Raw genomic sequence first — 22,221 nt, 5'->3', positions numbered from 1 at the left:
CAGTTTACTCTGGGTCAAGCATCTCAGTAGCTTGAAGTATAAGACTTAGCTCCTATAAACAGTATTATCCATGGCCAGAGGAAACCATTGGCAAAGAAGTACCCACACAAGAAAGACGAAACCATGAAAGGTATGTTCTGGCTTGACACGTTGTGACTGATAGTTGAGACGTGAAAGTACTTGTTTGGAAACGCTGGAGTAGAGTGGATGTTAATGTAACTTTAATTGCAGCAATAGTTACGCCTTGTATAACAAAAGCTTATTAATGTGGATGTAGCCTGAGACTACCCCCCTCCCCCATTACACTTTTTAATTCATCTGAACATCCCAATAAGTTGCAACCCTCCCCTGGTTTCAAAGTCACTTCCCACCATCAGTGAAGCTCGTCACTACTGGGCAAGTGATTATCATCACATATTATATGTATATCAAGTCTTTGCCACATCTCCATCTTCACTACTCTATTAGTGACTTCAGTTCTCTGTGCAGGAACCAGTTTTCTATTGGAATCACTGATTTTGTTTTCCCTTTGGTGGAGGCAAGGTGGTGATGGGTGGGTTGTCGGGGGGTGATGTGTGTGTGTGTGTGTGTGTGTGTGTGTTTGTAAGGATGGTTGACGGCACTGCTCTTACATTACCTTACTTCCTCTTTTCTATCAGCGAGGAGTGTAGCGGGGGAAGGGAGAGGAACTTATCTGTGGGCCTTTCATGCCACAGTGATCCCAAGTAATCTAATTCAGCCTTCCTCTTTCTCGCTTGTGTGCTTCTCTCATATTGGTGCATGCAGATTGCAAAAGCCTTATATGCTTGTGTGTGTTTGTGTGTGTATGTATAAGAGTGTATAAGAGTGAAGGAAAGAGAAAAGGGGACAGAGGAAGACAGACAGAGTTAATGAGTTCTGAATGTGTCTGCATGTATAAGTATTTGTGTTGTGTGTTAAGTACTGTAGCTGGAGATGCTGTGCACCTTGGGAAGTTGTCTGTGTGGGAGAAGCACTTGGAAGAAAATGAAGTGGAGAAGCGAGGAGAAAGTGTAGAGCTGAATGGAGGGGCAAAATAAAATGAAATAAAATTGTCCCAATCAAAGTCTTTTCAGTAAGAGTCCGATGACGAAAATGTTTGAAATGTTAGTATCAAAGGTATGCGCTGATCAGTGAACCTGATCCTTTTCAATACACAGTATCCACATACACTCTGACATGATAGCAGCTGCTTCACTGACTCACTGACAGGTCCTCTGAACAGAATAGCAAATCAAGGTAAGGAAGGGAGAAATCAAGCCTTTCGGTACATGCAGGGCGTGCACACACACACACACACACACACACACACACACACACACAGTATATCATCTGTTTTAGTACACATGAAACACTATTCATCGTTATCTCCTGAGAGGCTTCTGCCTAAATTATCCTGTCCCTAATTGATTTAGCCAAGTTTAGAAAATAATTGTTATATCAGGTTAATTGAAATTGATTTTTGCCACTGTGAAAAAACGCTGCATGATTTATAGAGAGCCATTAAAATCCCTTCTTCTATGTAAAATGAGCAGAATCTGAAGAAGCAGACAGTTTCAGGAATGATTTAAGAGTGAATCTTACATTTTGACAGGATGTGCACTCATTCACAGAATTCATTTTGACACAAAAGGAAGTATTTCTTCCTCAGTCTTGCACAGCAGCCAAATAAAATCAAATTAATCAAATGAAGATTTTATTTAAAATGGGATTTTCATTGAGCAGACAATTGCAAATTACGATTTGAGATTTTAGGTACACCGGGCTTTCAGCTAACTCCTATGTAAATGGCAATAGTTGATACTGAGGGCAATTAACATTGAATAAAGCTTGCGTAGCATGGGAGGGAGGGGCAGTGGATAGGTCTTACCCAGGAGACCACAGTTTGTGTCCTGTGTAAAAATAAAAGTAAATGTCACCTATGTATCTACGTCCCATGTGAAACTCAAAGGCAGTGTTGTTTTAATGTAACATTATGCATATATGGGTCGTAGCTCACTAACTCATCACGTTACGTAACAAACATACTTATTTTAACCCAGAACATGATCGTTTCTCAAAACCAAACAAAGTAGTTTTATTGCCTGAACCTAACCACGATCGTTTCACAACATCAAGCACATGTTACAATGTGTGTTCAAGTGTGTGTGACATTGATACACTAAATGGTGCCCTATGCGTTACAATGAGAATCCCAAGGGTATGACAGAGTGTTGATATTTGATGACCTGGGAATCAGAGCAGGTTAGGATATATGCCTACATTAGTGTTCTACACTACAGGGCACTGATAATCAAAGCTATGCACAGGTAGTCTCGTGCAACCAGACCTATCCTCACAGCGCTGTGTCCGTGTAAGAGAATGGTCTGGAAAAACACATTATCATTCTGCTATATGGATTTAAATGCTTTGGTTTGTTTGTATTTCTTTAAACCAATCACATCGCCTTTGGGGATCGCTGAACCCAGGATGCAGCAACAGTGCAAAATAGTGTTGGGGTGGGCAGACTTGTTTAGGTGGAACATTTGCTTGTGGGGCGGCAAACAATAAAATGCAATAAAATGCCTAAAAGAAAATGACACAAAAAAACAGTAACAGGGGTATGTATTAATGTGGAATGTGTGATTTAACTTTTATTGATAAAACTGGCTGTTTAAGAAAATGGATCAACGTCAGACATTAGAGTCTAGGCATTCAGAGGTTGTTTAATTTGCTGCAGCTCTTTAATTAATTGCAAAGGCTTAGCCCTCTACTGCACTCTAGGAACAACACTCTCCTCCAATCACAAGCATGCATTCGCCTACTGAAATATGCATACACAAATAGTAGCTGGCCAGTCAAGACGTGCCTGCCCCAATACTTGCTGAGGCCAGAGTATAAATAGGGGCTGTCTCTCAGTCTCAGCATCCATTATGGACCCTCCTCTTCTCACACAGGCTCCAGTCCTTACTGGAATCTATTGTTACAGTGGGTGGCGCCCAATGAACGAACGCCCTATCACAACATAACATTGACCAAGCCATACTGATCCTGACCAGCTAAGGTTAGTCACCCTAACCCACCTACTTCTTTATAACCTAGGCTGCTTTGGAAAAGTAGGAGGCCCCAGCTAAACCAGGCAGTATGCAACCAAAGTGGGTGGAGTCATGGCTTAACCATACAGGGTCAAAAGACAATGGGTAATCACCATCCCTGAAGAGAAAAAGGATGGTGATGCCGTCATACAGCTCCTACTGTATATATACGTATATATACTGTGGAAAGGCACGTCCTGACTGGCGGGCTATTACCCATGGAGTCCGGTAGAGGGCAGAGTCTGTGTGAGATAGAACATTGTTAAAACTTGCCATTTTCAGGATGTAGGTTGTTAGCTCAGAGGTTGTTGTTGTTTCCTGTTGCGAAGGTGATTTGGAACGATAACATGCAGAAGGAGGGACAAATGTCAGCCTAAATCAGCCAGTGGCAGACTTTTAGCCCCAGTCTACATCCGGTGAGTCAGACTGCACAGGAAACCTCTGTAACGTCCCTGGCCCAATATTGTTCATAGTGACGTTGCTATTATTTAATAATGTAATTTAGAATATATTTAAACAGTTTTAAAGCTCCTGTCTCACAAGGCCCCTGGTAGTCCAGGGTCTGGGACTTAAGCCCTGGTAAGCCTATACATTAAGGGGTCTATAAGTAGAGACTTTGCAAGATAATCATGCAAATCATCTTTAGTCAGAGGAAGGTGTGAGAGCCAACTTTATTTTCCTAGAGCAAGGAAAGCAGGCTGTTGGTACATCAGTGACATGAAAAGGATGTGAAAGAAGGAACTCGAACAATACTGCAGCATTAAACATTGCTTCAATTATCCTGAGAATGGATCAGTGGGTGAGATGCGCCGTATTCCTCTGAATCCAGGAACAGCCACCCACATGCATCTATCATCTACACAGCTACGGGCAATACTTAGAGAATAACACTAACACAACAGTCAGGTCTGTATCATGCAGATCAGAAGCACTGAAATAGAAATGAATGCCATTTTAGTCAACATAAATTGATGTCACTCATTTGTTTCACCTGAATGTTCTGATCTAAATCAGAAGCGGTGCGCTATGGGTCGCTGAATAAAGCTCTCTATGTGAAGTTCTATAGGGGGAGCTTTGGTTAATCTACACAACAGAGTACCTGCGCCTCGCTGAGGGAGACACACAGCTCCAGGCATACCCTCAGGCCAGAGCCAGACTCTGGATCCCATCTGAGGCCTGCTGGGAGCTGCAGACGCTCTCTTCATGCCCCGCTCCTAAACACAGTCTGCAGGCAAAGACCTTCGTTATAGCTCTCACTTCCTTACCTAAGCAGCAGTGAGTAAAGGACATATTTAGACCCTTTACTTAAGTAAAAGCATTCTGTCACATGTAGAAGTCCTGCCATCACAAGTGGATTTAAGTGAATGTTAATATCAGCAAATTACACTGTAAATATGAGAGATGTAATTACAAAGACGTGCCCCTTTTAGAGTGTTACTGTGTACGTATTATATGGTTGGATTATTATCACTCATGTAGTGGCATGAATGCAGCATATTAATGTTGTAGCTGGTCATGGGAGAACTAACTGTAATTATTTTATGTATGGTGTACTGGTGTAGGAGGTATTCATAATTGGTTTGGGTGTTTTATTCATTCTGGATATTTCTCTATTTTTGGACAGCATTTTCTTTTGCTTGTTTTTTGTTTTGTTTTGGGTAGCACCACACAGGTTCACATAGGCAGGGGGGTAAGGGACCAGCATGCACTCTGGTCTACTGTTCTTTGTAAAGTACTATAATAAATTGGATTTTATAAACATTTGGTATGTGAAATCCTAATCTGACAGAGTGGTTACCATAGCTGTCAGAGTTAAAGGTCCAGTGTGTAGGATTTCAGGAGATATATAGTCAAAAATGGAATATGGGGTAATAGAGGTGTAACGATCTTTTCGGTGATCAATGATCCAGTATCATCGATTCACAGTGACATTGATCTATATCATCATCTTTAGGATACGCTTTTATTTTGAATGTCTGAGTCACTGTCAAACAGCAGCAGGCAGATGGCAAGCAGCCAAGAGAAAGATGATGGGGATAACGTTAATTTACTCGGGAATACATCAGCCATGTGGAAATACTTTGGATTTCGAATATTTGGACTTCTCACTACAGCAATATTAGCTGCTCTGTTTCAACAATGTTTGGCTGAAGAAAACGTGCATGCAGACTGATATTCAAACTAGCTGTTCTGTCGGGAGATGCAGTGACTTACCCTAACCCTAACCAATGGTAAGTAAGAAAAATAACAGTACCACAGGTAATTTGTTAAGCTATGAGTAGAGGATAAAAAAGTTCAATAGCTGCTAATTCATGCAATGTAAACAACACGCTAGAGCTAATAATGGGTCACTAGCAAAAAAACAAAAAAATTGTTTTGTCGATGAACCTTGACAGTTACTACTGAGCTGAATTCGATACTTATGTTAAATGATGTTGTTGTTAATCCATGTTTTATAGCTGTTGGGAGAAGTTTGCCGTCAGGGTTTTAGGCCAGATAGACCTGACATTTTAGGAAAAAGATGATGGTTTGGTTTAAAATGTAAAGATTTCTTTCTTTCTTTCTGGTAGAAAGCCCTGAAGGTTAACTTATCCCATGTACTGTTTTATTTGTGTTCGTGGAGTCGGTTAAAAGTAAATACTTATTTATGTGTTGTTTTTATCTTTTATGGACACAAGTCAAAAAAGAAAGGGGTGGCAGCTCCTTTTGTAACTGATTGTGTTATATGGGTAGATAATATCACCTCATATCGATCGCAGGCCCCTAAACTGTATCAAATCGAAATTGTATCGTGGCAGACTTTGTAATATCGGCAAATATCGTATCGTTTTCCAAAGAATTGATATAATATCATACTGCGATGAGACTGGTGATTTACACCCCTATGATGTAATAAGTATGTTGTCCTTAGTGTATAATCACCTACAAATAAGAATTCTGTTTTTGTTTGTATCTAGGGAGCAGGTCCTCATCTGCACAGTCTGTGATGCTGCACTTCCATGTTTCTATAGTAGTATAAAATGGACAAAACACTAAATGATGCTACTAAATTCTACACACTGTTCCTTTAATAAAATGAAAATTATCCCCTCTTGTGTCCCAGAATCTTAAATTACACTTATATTACTCATTACCTGTGTACATGTTCTTTCACTACTTCTCACTACTGGTTAGCAGCATCTGATGTCAAACAATGCCACACACACATTTGTAGCAGTGTTGTGGCCATGTCAGCATTTTATTACTCTAAATATGCTGTTATCAATAGCATTTCAATGTCAGGGAACTTAGCAACATTTACTCCACAAGATCAAAAAGCAAATATCCTGCTTGCTATTCAAATGTTTATGTTACTAAATTCTTTACTGAAGATCTGTACAACACGTGTGACCAGCTCTTGGATACTTTAATCTTTCTCCCTCAGCCTGCCACCACTCATGATCAAAAGTGCAGCGATTCTCAGCCATTTTCAATGCAAATTATTTCATTCATGTTCTGAAAGAAAACATCTGCAGATGTCGATTCAAAGTGTAAAATTAAAAGAATATGGTGGTCCTTCTTTCACATTCAGAGTGATCAGAGTGCAGCCATCTATCTGGGTGTGGCACTGAGCTGGAAGTGGCATCACTCACCATGGCCAGGGGCACGATGCCCGCCAGGTCCTCCTGCGCCAGTTGGATCTCCGTCTCAGCCTCTTGTGTGGCGGCACGACTGGCCGGGTACTCCACCTGCCAGGCCATCCAGCGGCTGCCCAGCGGCTCTGGAAAGCTTTCCATTTTCAGATCCACCTGGAGCACCCTCTGAACTCCCATCTCAGACCTGCCAGGGAACAGAGAAAAAGAGAGTGTCAGTGAATGGTTAAGCAGGTGGCTGTGCAGGAGTTTGAGAAAGAATAAGTGCATGTGTGGATGTGTGTTCATTCAGCCTGCTGTCTGCTCTAATGACGACCAACAGTAAAGGCTGATGAATGTGTCTGTGGCTGAAATCTATGGCATTTTACCAGCTGAGATTCTTCAAAATGTCAAGTCCCTTTGTGTTTGCCTCTCTGGTCAACCCTCTGCTTCACAGAATAATACAGCAGCCCTTTTACTTTATTCTTTTCACACTTTTCCACAGGTGATGTGCACTGTAAATAGAACCCATCATCTCGCAGTCTGGTCCTCAGAGCAGTTCAAAGGAATGCTTCACCAGGCATCACCCCCGCTAAGGCATTGATGGCCGGGTTTGTCACCGTTGCCCTTGTTTGCCGTTGCAGAGCGTAAATATACGACATACTTTGGCACGATCTATGGCAAGCCTGAATTTAGTCAGACAAATGGAGAGCGTTGATAATAAAATTTCCCGTGGCGTCATAAGTCTCTGGTGCCCAGAGTTTAAATATAGCCTGGAGGCAGGAAAGGTCAGCCTTACACGGGAGCCGGAGGAGATGGGAAATGGCACAAGATCTGTTAGCCACGTCTTGCGTGTCAAATGGCGGGACTCGGGGCCAATAAATTTCATGCATGGTCTCTGTGGCACACCGGCACAAAACAGCATCTTGTAATTCGCACATGGCGAGGGGGAGAGAGACAGAGACAGAGAAGAGGAGAGATGAATAAATCCACATAGTTTGTTTGGAGAGGAGGGCACATGTAACATGTAGAAAATACGGTGACGTATGAGGCAGACAAAAAAATCTTTTAAAGGCCAATCCAATAAAGCAAACAAAATGTTACCAGAGAGAGAGAGAAATTACATATGAAGTACATCTTGGAAAGACTACAGAGCAAATGTACAACAGTATAAATTATGAATAGGGGACTAAAAACAGTAAACAATAAATAATAGAAAGTGTTTTATCCACAGCTCATATTCACATAGGTCTGACACTATTTCCACAACATTCTCATATTATTCAGCTTTATTCTGAGAGAATGAAAGATTTGTTGCGCAGCAGAGCACAACAACCCAATTTTCACATCCAACAGAGGTGTGTATGAATAATTAAGATGACAACCAAATAACTTGTGTCACATTTCATAACAGCGTACCAATCAGAGTACCGAGCCACTGAAGGCGTAGTACGACATCATGGACTTACATAACCGTCCCACAATGCTGTGTGGAAAAAAAGACAGATGCTAATCTCAGACCGGTAAAGTCACGAAGAGGTTTATCAGGCAAACAAAGTTAACAGATGATGCGCTCAATGTCCAGAAATAAACCTTTGAGAGCTCCAGAGTCAGCGAGCGTCACACAGGACCTGTGTCAGCCATCAGCCCAAATGGCCTACTTTCTACAGCACAGTGAGACTTATGCTCTGGCAAACATCTCACACTGTAGGCATGCAACTGTACAGACGGGCGAAAAGAATCAAAGTGAGTGCACAGCAGAAAGGTTTGATTATACTGTACATTTACTCCCAAGTACAGAAGCTAAACTCACACCCTCACAAAGTTAAAGGGCCTCCAGGAAAGACAGAAAAGTTGACTGTTATTAGTTTTCTTTTTTTCCTTCAGAGATGTCAATTCTTTCCCTCCTCGCATGATCCAGTTGGCAGAGTTTAATAGCAGCTGCGGATGCTGTGAATTTTATGAGGTTTTTATATTTCTTCCTATAATAAAAATGCCAACAAAATATTGAGGTTATACAAATTTACATTGTCGGGTAAAAATAGTCCCTCTGCTTCATTTTAACATGCAGTCATGCTGCTAATTTAGCATTTTTGTGACAGAAATACCCAACTTCAGAAGAGGACCTGAAAGGATGACAGCAATAAAAAAAGACAAGGGCCAGTGAAGGGCAGAGACAAATGGGAGTTGAGATCAAGGACAAGAGTGGAGATGTGCAAACTATCATTTCACTTTGGCCATTCTTGATGACTTGGAAATGAATGGAAACTATATGGCAATGCATGGACAGTGTGTGTGTGTTTATGATTTAGTTAAAATTGTGAAAGCTGCGACCATAATAAATACTATATTCATGGGGAAAGTGGTTTATTTATAGCATTTTTTATGACGACTCTTAAAAACCAAAGCTGCTGCAGGTTGTATATCTATCTAGACGATAAGTTGTAAAGCAGATGGCAGACGGAACAATAAACAAACATTTTTGGGCTCTTTACCTCACGTAGAAAGCCTGGCATCAGTCCCCTGCTTGACTGTCTGTTGTACTTGACCTCCATTGACATGCGTCATAAAATGAAACCTGACAGAAACATGGGTATCAGGGCGAACGTGGCTCAGACATTGAGTCGCAGACATCGACCACATACTCCAGCGTGTCATCCTGAGCCGACCTCCCCTCTCCAAGTCTGCTAATCACATGGCTCGCTGGGGGAAACTGTTCATTTCTCTGTCACTTCCAGCATGGGGTCTAATTCAATTAGCAACAAAGGGCCTGTGGATGCGTGCCACACAGCTGGCCTCAGCCTGATAATTATCTGTAAACTAGCCGTGGTTTGACTAAATCTGAGGCCAGACAGACGACCGGAGGGCAGCCAAAGGCAATAGAGAGGGGCTCAGTAGATAACAGGCCCGAAAGTTGGAAGCAGCTGGCCCTCTGGCTTCAGGGACCCAACTGGAGAGGAAATCAGACTTGACAAGGTGCTGCTCAAGACCGCTGACAACTGACTCACTGAGAATAGCAGAGATATGTCTGCGAGGATGCTGTTTAGGCACATTCAGGATGCCCATTAATCACAGCGACACTAGCGGATCCGTAGGACCTGCAGTGACACCCAATAAAACACAAGTGAATAGCTTAGCACCGTAATGTATCTGTTTAAGATGCTATATGTAGCATTTTTATACATCAAAATGACAATGTAAAGCCAGTGGTTGACATAAATAACAGAGCTGACTGTGAGGACTGGTGACAGTAGCCTTTTACACCACTTGTATTGTCAGTGCAAGAGTTTTTAGAACATTTCAAAGACATTACCATAAACCCTGTTTGCTCCCCGTCACGAAGAGAACACCTTAAATTTACCCAACAAAAATGTGAGTGGTATCAATCTTCTCATCAAACTCTTGGCAACAAGCCAAGTAAGCCCCAAAAGTTCCAACTTTTACTTTAATCATTTGATCTATAAAATGTAAGAAATGATAGAAAATTGGCCATCACAAATGCCAAAAGCCAGTCTTGTCTTGAAATTGCTTGTTTTGGCTGACAACAGTCCAAAAGCCTAAGAAGTTCTACCACGATATATGACAAAGAAAAACCACAAACCCTGACAACTGAGAAGCTGGAACAGAGAGTGTTTGACATTGTTGCTTGAAAAATGCCTTCGACAATTAACCCTATGAGACCCATGGGACCACAAGCGATTTCCACCGACATCACTGTCTTTCAGAGGGAGCTATCTGAATGAAAATTGGTTTCTATGGATACCCTCAAGTCTCTCATTTAATGATAAACTCATTTAATGTTGGGCCCATGCAGTTTGGGGCAGAAACCATGCAGCTTTTGCATGGAGTAGAGATGTATTCAGTCATGTATACAGTCTTTTCTGACTGAAAAGACGAGTTTTTGGGTTCAATAAGCCCGATTTTATTTATGTGTCATGATTGTAGTCACCATAGTAGTAGTGACAACATTTTTTAAATCAGACCTCACTGTATAAAATGACCTATTGTGAAATGTTGAATAATCACATCCTTATGAATCTGTACAACCACAAACTAGAAACCTTGAGCATTCAGAGGATGTGTGGTTTTCAGAGGTATATTGACAATAAGAGAGTTTCTCAGCAGTTTCCACAACAGAGGTGCTCACCATGGGATTTTTTTCTGATATTTTTATTAAATCTCAAGTCATCAAAAATGCACATCAACTCTAAAACTTCTGCAACAGCGTATGAGACATAATTCGGCATGGTGATGGCCATCATATACTTCCGCCATGATGTTCTCAGCCCCCATACACCATCAAAGGTACCTAGCCTAACCAAGACACATGGTTTATTTCATATTTAAAAATGGGTATATTGTATAGGTCTAAGAAGGTTAATCAATTATCCAAACAGATGCTGTCAATCAAATTGATCATTTGACTAATAGTTTCTAGTCTACTTTGAAAATAAGGCTGAAAAAGGCTAAATACCCACAGCAGGTAGTGTTCAGGTTTACTAAAATAATTTCACTTGGCATAACATTCTCAGCATCCTCCATGTCCTTTTCAAACATGTCATCAACAAATCCAAACTTCTATTGTTCAGCCTCTGTCTTCACTAATTACACAGTCTAAAAAAGCTCTTAGCAGAGGTGATTCAGTGCCATCTTATCTTGATGGAGCACGTTAGAGAACTATTGAATTTAGTCTGCAAGAAGGTTAAAGAAGGATGGATTTAAATGTCAAAATGAATAAACAGAAACAGGACAAAGTTATTGGAGGAATTTCCCTTTTAACAGATTTCTCTAGAGAAAGAGCTGTAATTGAAAGAGCCTCTATTGTTCCCATTATCAAACTCACTATGTCATTGTGACACTCTTGTTTAATCTCCCCCTGATGTGATAGGATCCGTGTGCCCAATGTCTCACCCAATGGGGATTAGAGAATAAGAGAGAGAGATAGATGGAGAGGCTTTGTGGGATAAATAAAGTGACATTTTCAGGTCCAATTTCTTCATTTTTTCAATGTGTTTTCCAGACACGTTTTCATGTTATTGTAATGTTAGAACAAAAAATGATGTCTGACAAAACATTCAAATCTCAGGCCAGACTTTTGTGTGTTTTATGTATAAATACATAGAATAAGATGTTGAGTACATACCACGCAGGGCCATAACAAACCTCAGCAGAGCAGTGTGTAATGCTGCTGATTCAGAATGGCAGATGAAGATGCATAATGCAGGTTGCTGGAACCAGAGGAGATGCAGACCATGGCAATGTGAGGCAGCTGTGTGTGTGTGTGTGTGTACGTGTGTGTGAGGGGGGCCTCATGCAAACTCTAAACTACTTGTGGAGGAGAAAAAAATAATCAAATTTGTGGCTTCAGTGGTGCCTGAAAGCAGCACCTTGAAGCTCTGCTGTTCTCATGCTCCGTCACCTGGAACAGCAATAAACCAGTCAGCACAATGAAGCCCTTACACACACACACACACACACACACACACACACACACGCAGCCACCCACACACACACACACACACATACAAATAGCTATGCATACATGTATGTTCATACACAGTATACACCGTACCCAAGAGCATCCATGCATGAATCTGTGCCTGCCAACACTGTGGACCTAATCAGCTCATACTAGATGAAGTTTTCTGAATCTAACACAAACATCAATATGCAACAAATGCCTTGACTATTAAATATAAAGGGCGCTACATGTGTTTGCATCTCCACAACACCCTCCACTACATGCAAAAGCTACAGCTTGTCAAATGCACAATGCAGCATATCAGTTTGTAAATGCAAGTATTTCTATGCAATTGTGTCAACAAGCTCATTTACACCAGGGCCTTCTCCTACAAATGGCATCAGTGCAACAATGAGAAAGCTCCCCGGGTTAACAGACTAAAAAACAATCCCATAAATCAAGTTTAAAAGTTGAAAAGCTACAATGACATAAAACAGAAGAAAGCTTTAATGAAATCCAAATAGTTGCAGATTTATTTTCTGTCAGTGGATTAATAGACTAATCATTTCCACTCGACCTGATTTTGTATTCAAGCTGCAAAGAACACACGGAGTTTCTGTATTCTCATGCTGCATTGTTATTAATGTGTGGATAATGGGTCTGATTAATAACATCTGACCAAAGTGTGGTGCCGCATTTGAATACATTTTCAAACTGGCTTCTGTGGCTATCGTTTTTGTTTTACAACACATGCTGATGTAACTATTGTTGCTGCCACACTATTACCAGGGCCGCAGCCAGGAATTTAACAATACAGAGAAAAGTCTGACAGTTGCTTTCTCCACATTTCTGTCCAGTATTCAAACCCAGAAAATATATTTTTCTGCAACTTTTATCTTTCTACTCATACGGTATTTCAAGCCTTTCACAGCTGATGGAGAAATGTGAATATTTTAATTGATTCATGTTTTTGGCCTCAAACTGTCAAAGTTAAGAATTTGGACTGTAATTGGAGAATGTAAACTGCTCCTCAGGTTGTTTAAAAAAGAACCCACATGCTTGAAAAAATACTAAAGCTATGACCTTAATTGGGCATGTTCAGACCAAATTATTCTGGGGCCTCCCTGAGAGGAACTGTCCACTGGGGAGCTCCCTCAAAACCTACATACATTCAAGGGCTTTCTCTTTATGTTTGCATTCACACCGCTAACAGGAGCGCTGAAATGGTGTAAGCTGACCAGCAAAGAGCTTTGATTTCACTTTGATGAGTTAAAATCACGTTGCATTTCTCCCGGACTTCACTGTTGGTCCACTGATGTTACGAGCTGTTATTTGTAATTTGTGTTGTCTATTGTTTCCACAGCTAACAGGTTTTAAGAAAAGGCCATTGCTGGTGCTGCATTGGCTGCATCTGTCCGACCAGTCAACGTACATTTATACCATTCAAGGTTCCTCTTGTGCTAAAAGAGTACCTAGTGTGACATGTGAAATGGGAGCTAAAAAAAGTCCTTCAAAACAGTGTTCTTAAAAGTACGATTGCTCCAAGTTCCTGCGACGTTGGCAGAATAGAAAGGGGAGGGGGGGGGTTGTCTGTTCTTGTTTTTGAGTTTTTGCGTTGACCACCATGGTACTCCTACATGCTGGGCACACGTGAGAATTTTCAAAGATAATTTCAAAGATATTTATCATGGAACAGTCTAAGCATGACAATGAATAGCTTGTGAAGTCCGTCTCAAATTTGTCAAAGCTGTGTGTGAATTCCAGTTCTCAGCCTGAGGGGAGCCCATTACAAGTGAATTATCTGGGGCCAGTTCCAACGAGCATCCACGTCAGAGGTCAGAGCCTCTTTTTAAGCCTGATTTCTGTGAAAGTACCCATGCTGCTCACAGCGTGCGGCACAATCTCTCTGCTGAGGGAGCCTTGACCAGAGACCAGAGTCCTTTACCGGTCACATCGTCATGGCCCTCTGATTAGCCGCGCTGCAATCAAAGCAAAATCACTCAGACCCTGAATGTATTATAGTCACGGATGCATTCATAAGCCAGAAGACAATGCAGACAACAGTGAAACTAAACCGCATTAATTTGAAAAGTTAAGAGAGAAAACACTGCATATGGATAGACTGGAGTTTCCATGGATACTTATTATGATGATCATATTTTCTATCAAGCTAATTTAGAGCGAGGAGAGCTGTACAAAACAAATGTTAAACTTCTCCAAGTCAGGCAGAGAAAACTTGAGAACAAAGCTAGGTATGGTAAGTCCATTAGTATCTTCATATACTCCAAAGAATTCCTTTTCCCAGTATGTTTCTGTGAAAGTACACGAAGGGAGACGGGGGAAAGGAAAGAAGCCAAAGGGTGGGAAGTGGGGGTTGCGGAGCTGAGAGGGAGCGTAGGAGGAAAAGCACCCTCAGATGCCTATACTCAGCGGACCTTTTCAATTCAGCCTTGTCCAGAATAGAAAGAGAGATAGTGACAGGAGGGAAAAAAGGTGTAAACTCCCCCTGAAACACTTTCAAATAAAGGGAAGACAGGAATGAGAATAACAGTGATAAATGTCAGCGAGGTGTAGCTGCCTCTGTGGCTTTGGAGGTTCATGGTTATTCAGAGATACATTGTATGGAGTGGCCACAGGAGAGTTGAATCCAGATAGAAGAGAGAGAGATTGGACAAGAATACAGACAATTTAAGATAAAAGAGTAGGCAGGAGACTGGATTCATGTGATGATTTAAAAATAAGTGCAATCCTGGCAGACAGTGAAAACAACAATGGAGATGACATATATTTCAGTGTATTAATTGTGAAGTCAAAATGTGAGTTGGTGTGGCAGATGAGAGTGAAAAGAGGATGTTTATTTTGCTCTGTTGGTGCTCCATGTGCTGATCACCTAAAAGTAAAAAGTACACACCCTTACAGTAAATCAATTTTTCAAGAATCGCATTCATAGAGGGTTTCCAACCGATTTCAAGTATTCCTTGGCTGAAAAGTGTCAGTATAGAATTTCCCTCTAGGTAAGACACAAAGTAAGAGAAGAAAAACACCAAATTCTAAGCACCTTTTTTCCCCTTTCACCTGACAGCAGCAATACGTTCCTGCAGTCTGAGTGCTCTCCAGGATGTAAGCTATAAAGATCCCTCTGTACAAAGTGCCTCCTGACGGGAGCCACCAGCGCCCAACATTAACTTGTCAATATGACATTCAAAACGGCGCCAATTTTACATTTGATTAAACTTTAATAGCAAGCCGCCTCCAAATGTATGGGTTTGTGTTGGGTGTGTGGGCGTATATACATTCAGCTGGGTGTGTGTGTGTGTGTGTGTGTATGGATCCATGTGCGTGTATTTCAAACGTGTTTCTTACATGAAAGCTGCAGTGAAAGTCTGGTGATACAATCAAGCGAGCCGGAGCATCCCTCATGTTGCTATCATTTCCTCCAAGATACTAAACCAATACCTTTGATTTATGGCCCGTCGACTGACATTCATTTACACACCTCTAAACTGGCAGAGCAAAAGTAGAGGAAATACTAAACTGGGCTGTTAAAAGAGGCTCTCTGTTTTTAAATGCTGTGTTGGGGATGTGGGAATGTGATAAAAAAAAAAAAAAAAACGTAGATTCTGGTAACACTCTTTACAACAGGAAGCATAAATCTTTTAACACGTCCCTGTTTTGGCACACAAATTCTTCTTGAGTACGCTCCACACCGTCATGCCATAAAATAATCTCCTGAGCATGTCCAGTAGACTTTGTACAGCCGCCACTGATGTTGTACAGGGATACAAATAAAATATTTAAAGAGGTAAGCGTTGTTGTGAAGTTAAGTGGTCGATGAATTTGTAAGTACTTTGTTGCTTGAAGTTAACCCTGAGGTAAATACATGTTACATCCATCTTCTTTCCTCATTAATGAAACACACTCCACATATTCAGCCAACAAGTTCAAGTTCAGGGTGTCCCCTGAACCCCTGAATTGTGCTGATTATAAAGGGGTTATATCTGAATAAGACGTTTATATGTAGAATATAACATTCATTCTGTTGCTTTGCATCTTTTCATCTTTCTTTTGGCTTAGTCTTTTCACACAGGTCATAAAAAAACATGTGAACCCAATAAATTCCAAAGTGTTTGTTTTACAAGAGATGTTTATTATCTACTACTTTCACTTGTCTTCAAGTAAGATACATGTATTCCGGTTTAGAGCACTGATCTTGAACCCTATTAATCTTCCCTGTTTGCATCTGGTTGGATACCCTTGCTGTATTTCGTTCCTCCTTTTTCTCCACTCATTTCCTGCCGTCTCCAACTGTCAGCCATCCAATAAAGACATAAAGCTCTTAAAAAAATAATAAAAATAATGCTATGATACAGTAAGACACTTAAACTTTCAAAAGGTGTTCTACACTATACTGCTTTGTTCTTCCCAATAGGCAAGAAATACATTCTGGGAAATGTAATTTCCATTTATCTTATTCTCCAGGAGCTCATAAAAAAGATTGGGCTGTTACATTTCAAATAACCTACAGTGCCTGAATTAAAACCCACTTTTAATAGGCATCGGATTCCCTTTAATTTAATCATTTATTCTTTGCCCCTTTCTAACGTGCACACAGAGAAAAGGGCTGAGTACTATTAATTATACGATTATAATGAACCACGGGCGCAAACCGAGTGCTTCTGGCTTGTGTGCATCAAACCCAATAAGGGGATCAAATTTCCGATTAGCTTAACAGTGTTCTGCAGCATTCATCAGCTGAAATATACAACTCCCACACACACACATTCACTTGCTGCTCCCTCTCTCTCTTTCTCCTTAGCTTGTCTCGCTTCCTCCCAAAGTCGTGCAAACTGTCACACACATGATTAAATGTACATGAGAATTTAGTCATTCTAAATAACTAAGTGCCTTACATGGCCTTGAATTGGACATAGAAGGGCTTTTGTCGCTGCTTTAATTTATATCGCTTAAATCATTTACTGCCACTTCAATAAAAATGTTTAGTTGGCAGGTTGGTCAGCCTCTGCACAGAGACTAAAAGACAATATTTTACACATACATTTTAACAGTGCAATAATACGCTGCGGCAAGAAAGTAGAGACACTACATCTCCAGACAGTCAGGCTAGTTAAAAGTCAATTTGTCTGGGGAGGCATAAAGAGGGGAAGGACGCTGGATGCAAAAGGTAGAAGAGTGTCAGGAGGGGAATTTTCCATTATTACATTTGTTTCTTAACTTGCTCCAGATTGCCTTGAGGGAAACAGGGTGCAGTCTTTTAGCCCTGGCTCAAACAGTGGCATATCAATTCCCAGACAACAAAATCTCATCTTGGAGCTAATGAAATGCACCATGCCAACAATTGTCTAATCAAAACTAAATGCTTTTCTGCAGTGCAACATCATTAGAGTCCATCAGCTGAAGTAGGCTCCATGTAATGGATCCCTAATGACAGTAGTTATCATCACCGGTGACCTCAGACCTTTGTGCATCAGACATCACTTCCCAGTCAGCTGCACTCTATATCTGTCTCATTCATAGCAAAGCTATTTAAATAGCAAACTGCATTATAATAAATTGCTACTTGTCCCGACAGTTACACTCAATTTTCCCCACATCAAAGCACTCATCTCAAGGCTGGATAACAGGCATTAACCACAGGGAACAGCCAGCAAAGCTGCTGATAACTCATCCACACACACACTAGGGGGCAGCAGACACTGAGCCCTTGGGCACTGATGCAAATGTTTGTGCAGATAAACTCTCCCTCCTCCACCACCTCCTCCCCCCATCTACACACTCCCCCTGGTTGATCTGCAGGGTGACATCATGTGACCGTCCGGGCCTGCCCTTGCACCTGCAGGTGCTGTGACACTGGCAGTGCCTGTCCTCCTCAGAAAAGTCCTTAAAGACCCGCAAAACCTGGGGCCCTTTCAGCCTCACCACCGTTGGCATGGCAACAGAACCTGGAGAACACACAAGAGTCATTGACCAGAGGTGCCCAGACCATCAGATCAATGGTACTCTATTGCAACCTATGCTTTACCCACCTCCTTCCTGCTTGTAGGATGTGTAAAGTTAAGCTCCAGCTCTGTGTGATACAAAACCAGGGTGAAAGAGTCGGGGGAAAGGATCAGCTCAATATTACAGCATGTGTTTTGCAAGCAGGTCAGTGGTAAATAAGGACAGCAGAGCCAGATGTCGAGTTTGCTCTAAGAGCAGAGCAAGATCTGTGCCAGCATCTTATAAAAAGTAGTGCAAAGATGTAAATGGGGTCGTTTAGTAAAGGTGGTTAAAGTGATGCCAGAGGGCAAACATGCAACACACACACACTGACATGTTAACTAATGCATGTACACCATCTTGCCATGTATGAGCATTTGTCCGCATGTCCACACTTAAAATTTACAAGTGGCACTCCTGCTGTTTCACATAAACATGTGTGTAAACAGAGCTGCTTTGTTTGTGATAATTACAGTGCTGGTGAGGAAGTGATGCGGAGGCATGTGTGGGCATGATTGCCTTGTACCTCAGTCTTAATGCAGTGCCATGGCTCAGAGAGGTGAGAGGCAGTGATGGAGAGTCAGCTCCTGCACAACTCCTACCTTCCTCCTTATGAGATCCATTTTAATTTGGAGACTCACAATAAATCTACGTGACACCCACACACTGGCTATACTTTGACATTAAAAATCAGTTTTCCCTTTAGCGTACATTACTTTTCATGCTCACCTGGTAGTCAGACCGGCGTCCAAATGTGCTGAGGGTTTCAAACATATTCTCATTCCAAGAATTCTTGCATTTCACTGCACAGTTGTCATTGATTATGCAAATTATTGACTGTGTTCTAGCTGTCAAACAATAAAAGTTCAGTGCATCAGCAGTCTGCTGGAAAGGCTACCCAATAATCGCAAATGGTCAATTTGCATCCACTTTGAACAATGCATGAGGATTTGACTGCTCATTTACTGTGAAAGCACAGTAATTACATCACAGATCCTTTGATTACTTATTGAAATTATTATTATTATTATTATTGAAAAGATAATTAATAGTCTTCATTACAGTTTGTAGACTTGAAGAAAATTCATTTAACCTTGCATGCACCAGATCTGGAACTACTTCACTGCTCTCAGCACTCACAATCAATCTGCATCAGAAATAAAGTTAAACAGAAATTCTGAAGCTTTTCTCTTCTGTAAATGTCTGCGAAATCCCAGTGTACACGAGCATTAGTGCTGCATGTGGTAACATTGAAGGCCTCACATCAATTCACAGTAAGATTAGTTAACATTTTGGATTCCTAAAACCTCTTAGCAGCTATCACGCGCTCTAGGAACTGAACCCATGGACCCCAATGGCCATTTTTAAAACACATGAGTAGCATTTTACAGTCTCAAAGCGCTATATCAGCACCTCCTCCCAGTATACACCCAACTCCCAGTCAGGAGTGCATTTAGGTATTAAGCAGAATTTAGCCTCCTCTTATGCACCATTTAATGAGCTCAGTGCTAAATTACTACCAGAGCAATTACACACACATCAGCTCTATATTCCCCAACACACCGCATCCACTACACGTACATCAACAGTACAAATCCAGACAGGCCTTTCCATAAATCAAACTGCATATTTGTTGAAATCTGATAAGGTCCATACAGAAAAAATCTTACCGGTGCACATAATACACATATCAGTAGGCTTACAGCAGCAGAATTTCTCATTGATCAGCAGTTAGGGAGTGTGATGTGAACGGCCATCCTGGCAGAGGAGAAATTATAAAGCATTTTGTAACGGAAAAACTGCCTCCACACACCCAGAGGTCCGTGTGCAGAAATGAGACATTGATCCATAATTGGAAGCACTCGGTCATGAAATCTAAAGACTAATTAAAGAAAGAGAGCTTTAATGGCATCCATTTACATATTCAGCACAGTCATTCAATGCTGCTTGCTGACTTACAGCCTGTGGGAGACGGAGGGCTGATCTGGAGGCTGTGAGGAGTTCGACTTAGATCACACTGGAATAAAGACAGGTGTCTGAAACGTCTGACTGCATCAGTGTGAGCTGCTTGTGCGACATGACTAAGATGCTTTTGTGGCTGTGTCGCCACTGACAGAAACATCAGCTATGAAAGACCAGCAGATATGCATCAAGGTCTTTTTAATGACGCTTAATCATGAATATAGTCTTGGCACAAATGGCAGTGAAGGTAGTGAAGTCATCGGGAGCTTCTGTGCCTTTTCAGTGTGACCTCCATAAGCCAAGGACAGCTTCCGATGCTTCACTATCACCTGAGGTTGAAACTTAAATCACTCACATGAATCTTGTCCGTGTGTGCACACACGCCCATGAATCTGTGTTGAGTGTTTGCGCGTGCAAGCTCAAGGTGGAAGAGGTGACGTGTACAAAGTGTGGCATCTCATCTGGAGGCATGAACATGTCAGCTGGTTCCTGCTGTGTTGAGGCACTGAGGGTGCAGCTTCTGATACCCCCGTGGACCACTGAGGTGTACACACGGGCCTGATTACGTGTCAGGGCTGCTAAGTCCCACTAAACAGGCGAGAGGAGAGGAGCAGCCCGTGGTGGCATCCTATACTTTTCCTTTGCACGTTATCGGCTGGACGGAGTTCTGCTTTCAACCTGTTAGGCTGGGAATGATAACAGAAGACAGCAAAAGATTGCTTGCCAGTGTTGCCACGCACAAGTGCTGTAGTGCAGACGAGAGGATGTGACTTGTACCTTCCCTGTTTGTCTTCTGCTTGATTGAATCTCCTTCTGACTGAAAGCAGAGCTGCCCATTTGTGTTCCATGTACTGAGTTCTTCAACATCCCTTCCTTTTTGCCCCCTTCTTGTATTTTCTCCCAGAATACTGTTTCTATACCTTTATTAAAAGCCCTGGGCCTGTTTTAATAGGCTTATTTAAATATTTCTCCTGTGCAGGTTAAAGAAATGAGACAGCTTTGGTGCCAGACCAGGCATTTCTTTAAGTGGAAGAGGCTTTCCATATAAGAGCCAATCATTATGAAGGCCAAGCTAAACTGAGGTTAATTGGAGCCAACTGCAGGCCAAGGTTTCTTTTGCCTATTCAGTCAGATAAATCTGTGGGGAAGGAGCTTTTGTGAGGAATTTGACTGATGATATTAAAGACAAGTGGAGCTTATTCTTGCTGCTCGGTTGTTGCTCATCAGAGGAGAGTGCTGAATGAGGCAAGCCTCATTGCAATGCAATCCAAAGTGACTGAGTGCTTGTTCGATAGACACTACAAAGACGTAATTAGAAGAGAAACAACCAGGATGTTTGTCAGAATGCCTGTAGACAATTGCATGTTTACATCTCAAGCCACTTTGCCTCCCTGGCTGAGTGCTACCTGCAGTGAGCACAGCAACAATTTTGATCTAACCATGGGTCTAAAATGTGTCTGACTGCTCAGAAAACATAAGGAAATTTCTACAGAGGGTATGGTCATACATTTATTTATGGGAGGAGAGCACGGGAAATAAATCCATGCTGTGTTTATTTGGGGCTTTTGTTTCACACTCAAACATTTCAAAACAAAACTGAAAGCTCCTGATCCTTCACAGAGAGAAGATGTAAATGCAGGGGGGAGTTGGTCTGTCTTATCCAATAGTGTGGTTAGCTGGACCACTGTTTACGTATGACATGTCATAAAATCATCCTGTTTTGTAATTTTTAAAATCTACTTCCATGCTTGAGATTACAGTCCTCAAATATTTTGTAGTGTATCAATAATATATTTACTATTTACATGCTTGCATGTAAGGTAAGAAGTACAGGGAATACTGGGTAAAGGCCAAAACACACCGGCGGCGTCATATGACGGCGGCGTCATTGACGCGAGTCAAGTGCCGCCCCCAACACACACAAAAAGCGTCGCGCTGCGGGGCGTCAACCGGATTTCTATTGCACACTCCAGTCCGCTAGGTGGCGGTACTGGTTGCCAACTGCCAATTAGAACAAAAGACGAGGAAGAAGACGGGGCGCAAGAAGAAAACACACAACGCAGGACCACCACGACAACTAGACAATGATGGTACATTG

The 22,221-nt window shown here is 41.6% G+C and overlaps 1 protein-coding gene across 1 annotated transcript in view; it reads right to left on the bottom strand.

Annotated features, from left to right (window-relative positions):
• The window catches only part of LOC117252527 (transmembrane protein 132C), a 181,078-nt gene that overhangs the window by 45,850 nt on the left and 113,007 nt on the right, over positions 1-22,221 (bottom strand). The window contains exon 4 of the mRNA XM_033619527.2: positions 6,725-6,911. Within this exon, the coding sequence (XP_033475418.1) occupies positions 6,725-6,911 (187 nt within the window). The remainder of the gene's footprint in view (positions 1-6,724; positions 6,912-22,221) is intronic.

Source organism: Epinephelus lanceolatus, chromosome 9 (assembly GCF_041903045.1).
Source record: "Epinephelus lanceolatus isolate andai-2023 chromosome 9, ASM4190304v1, whole genome shotgun sequence".
Classification (NCBI taxonomy): domain Eukaryota; kingdom Metazoa; phylum Chordata; class Actinopteri; order Perciformes; family Serranidae; genus Epinephelus; species Epinephelus lanceolatus.
Note: the sequence above shows the minus strand (reverse complement) of the source record. Positions and strands in the feature narration are given on the sequence as shown.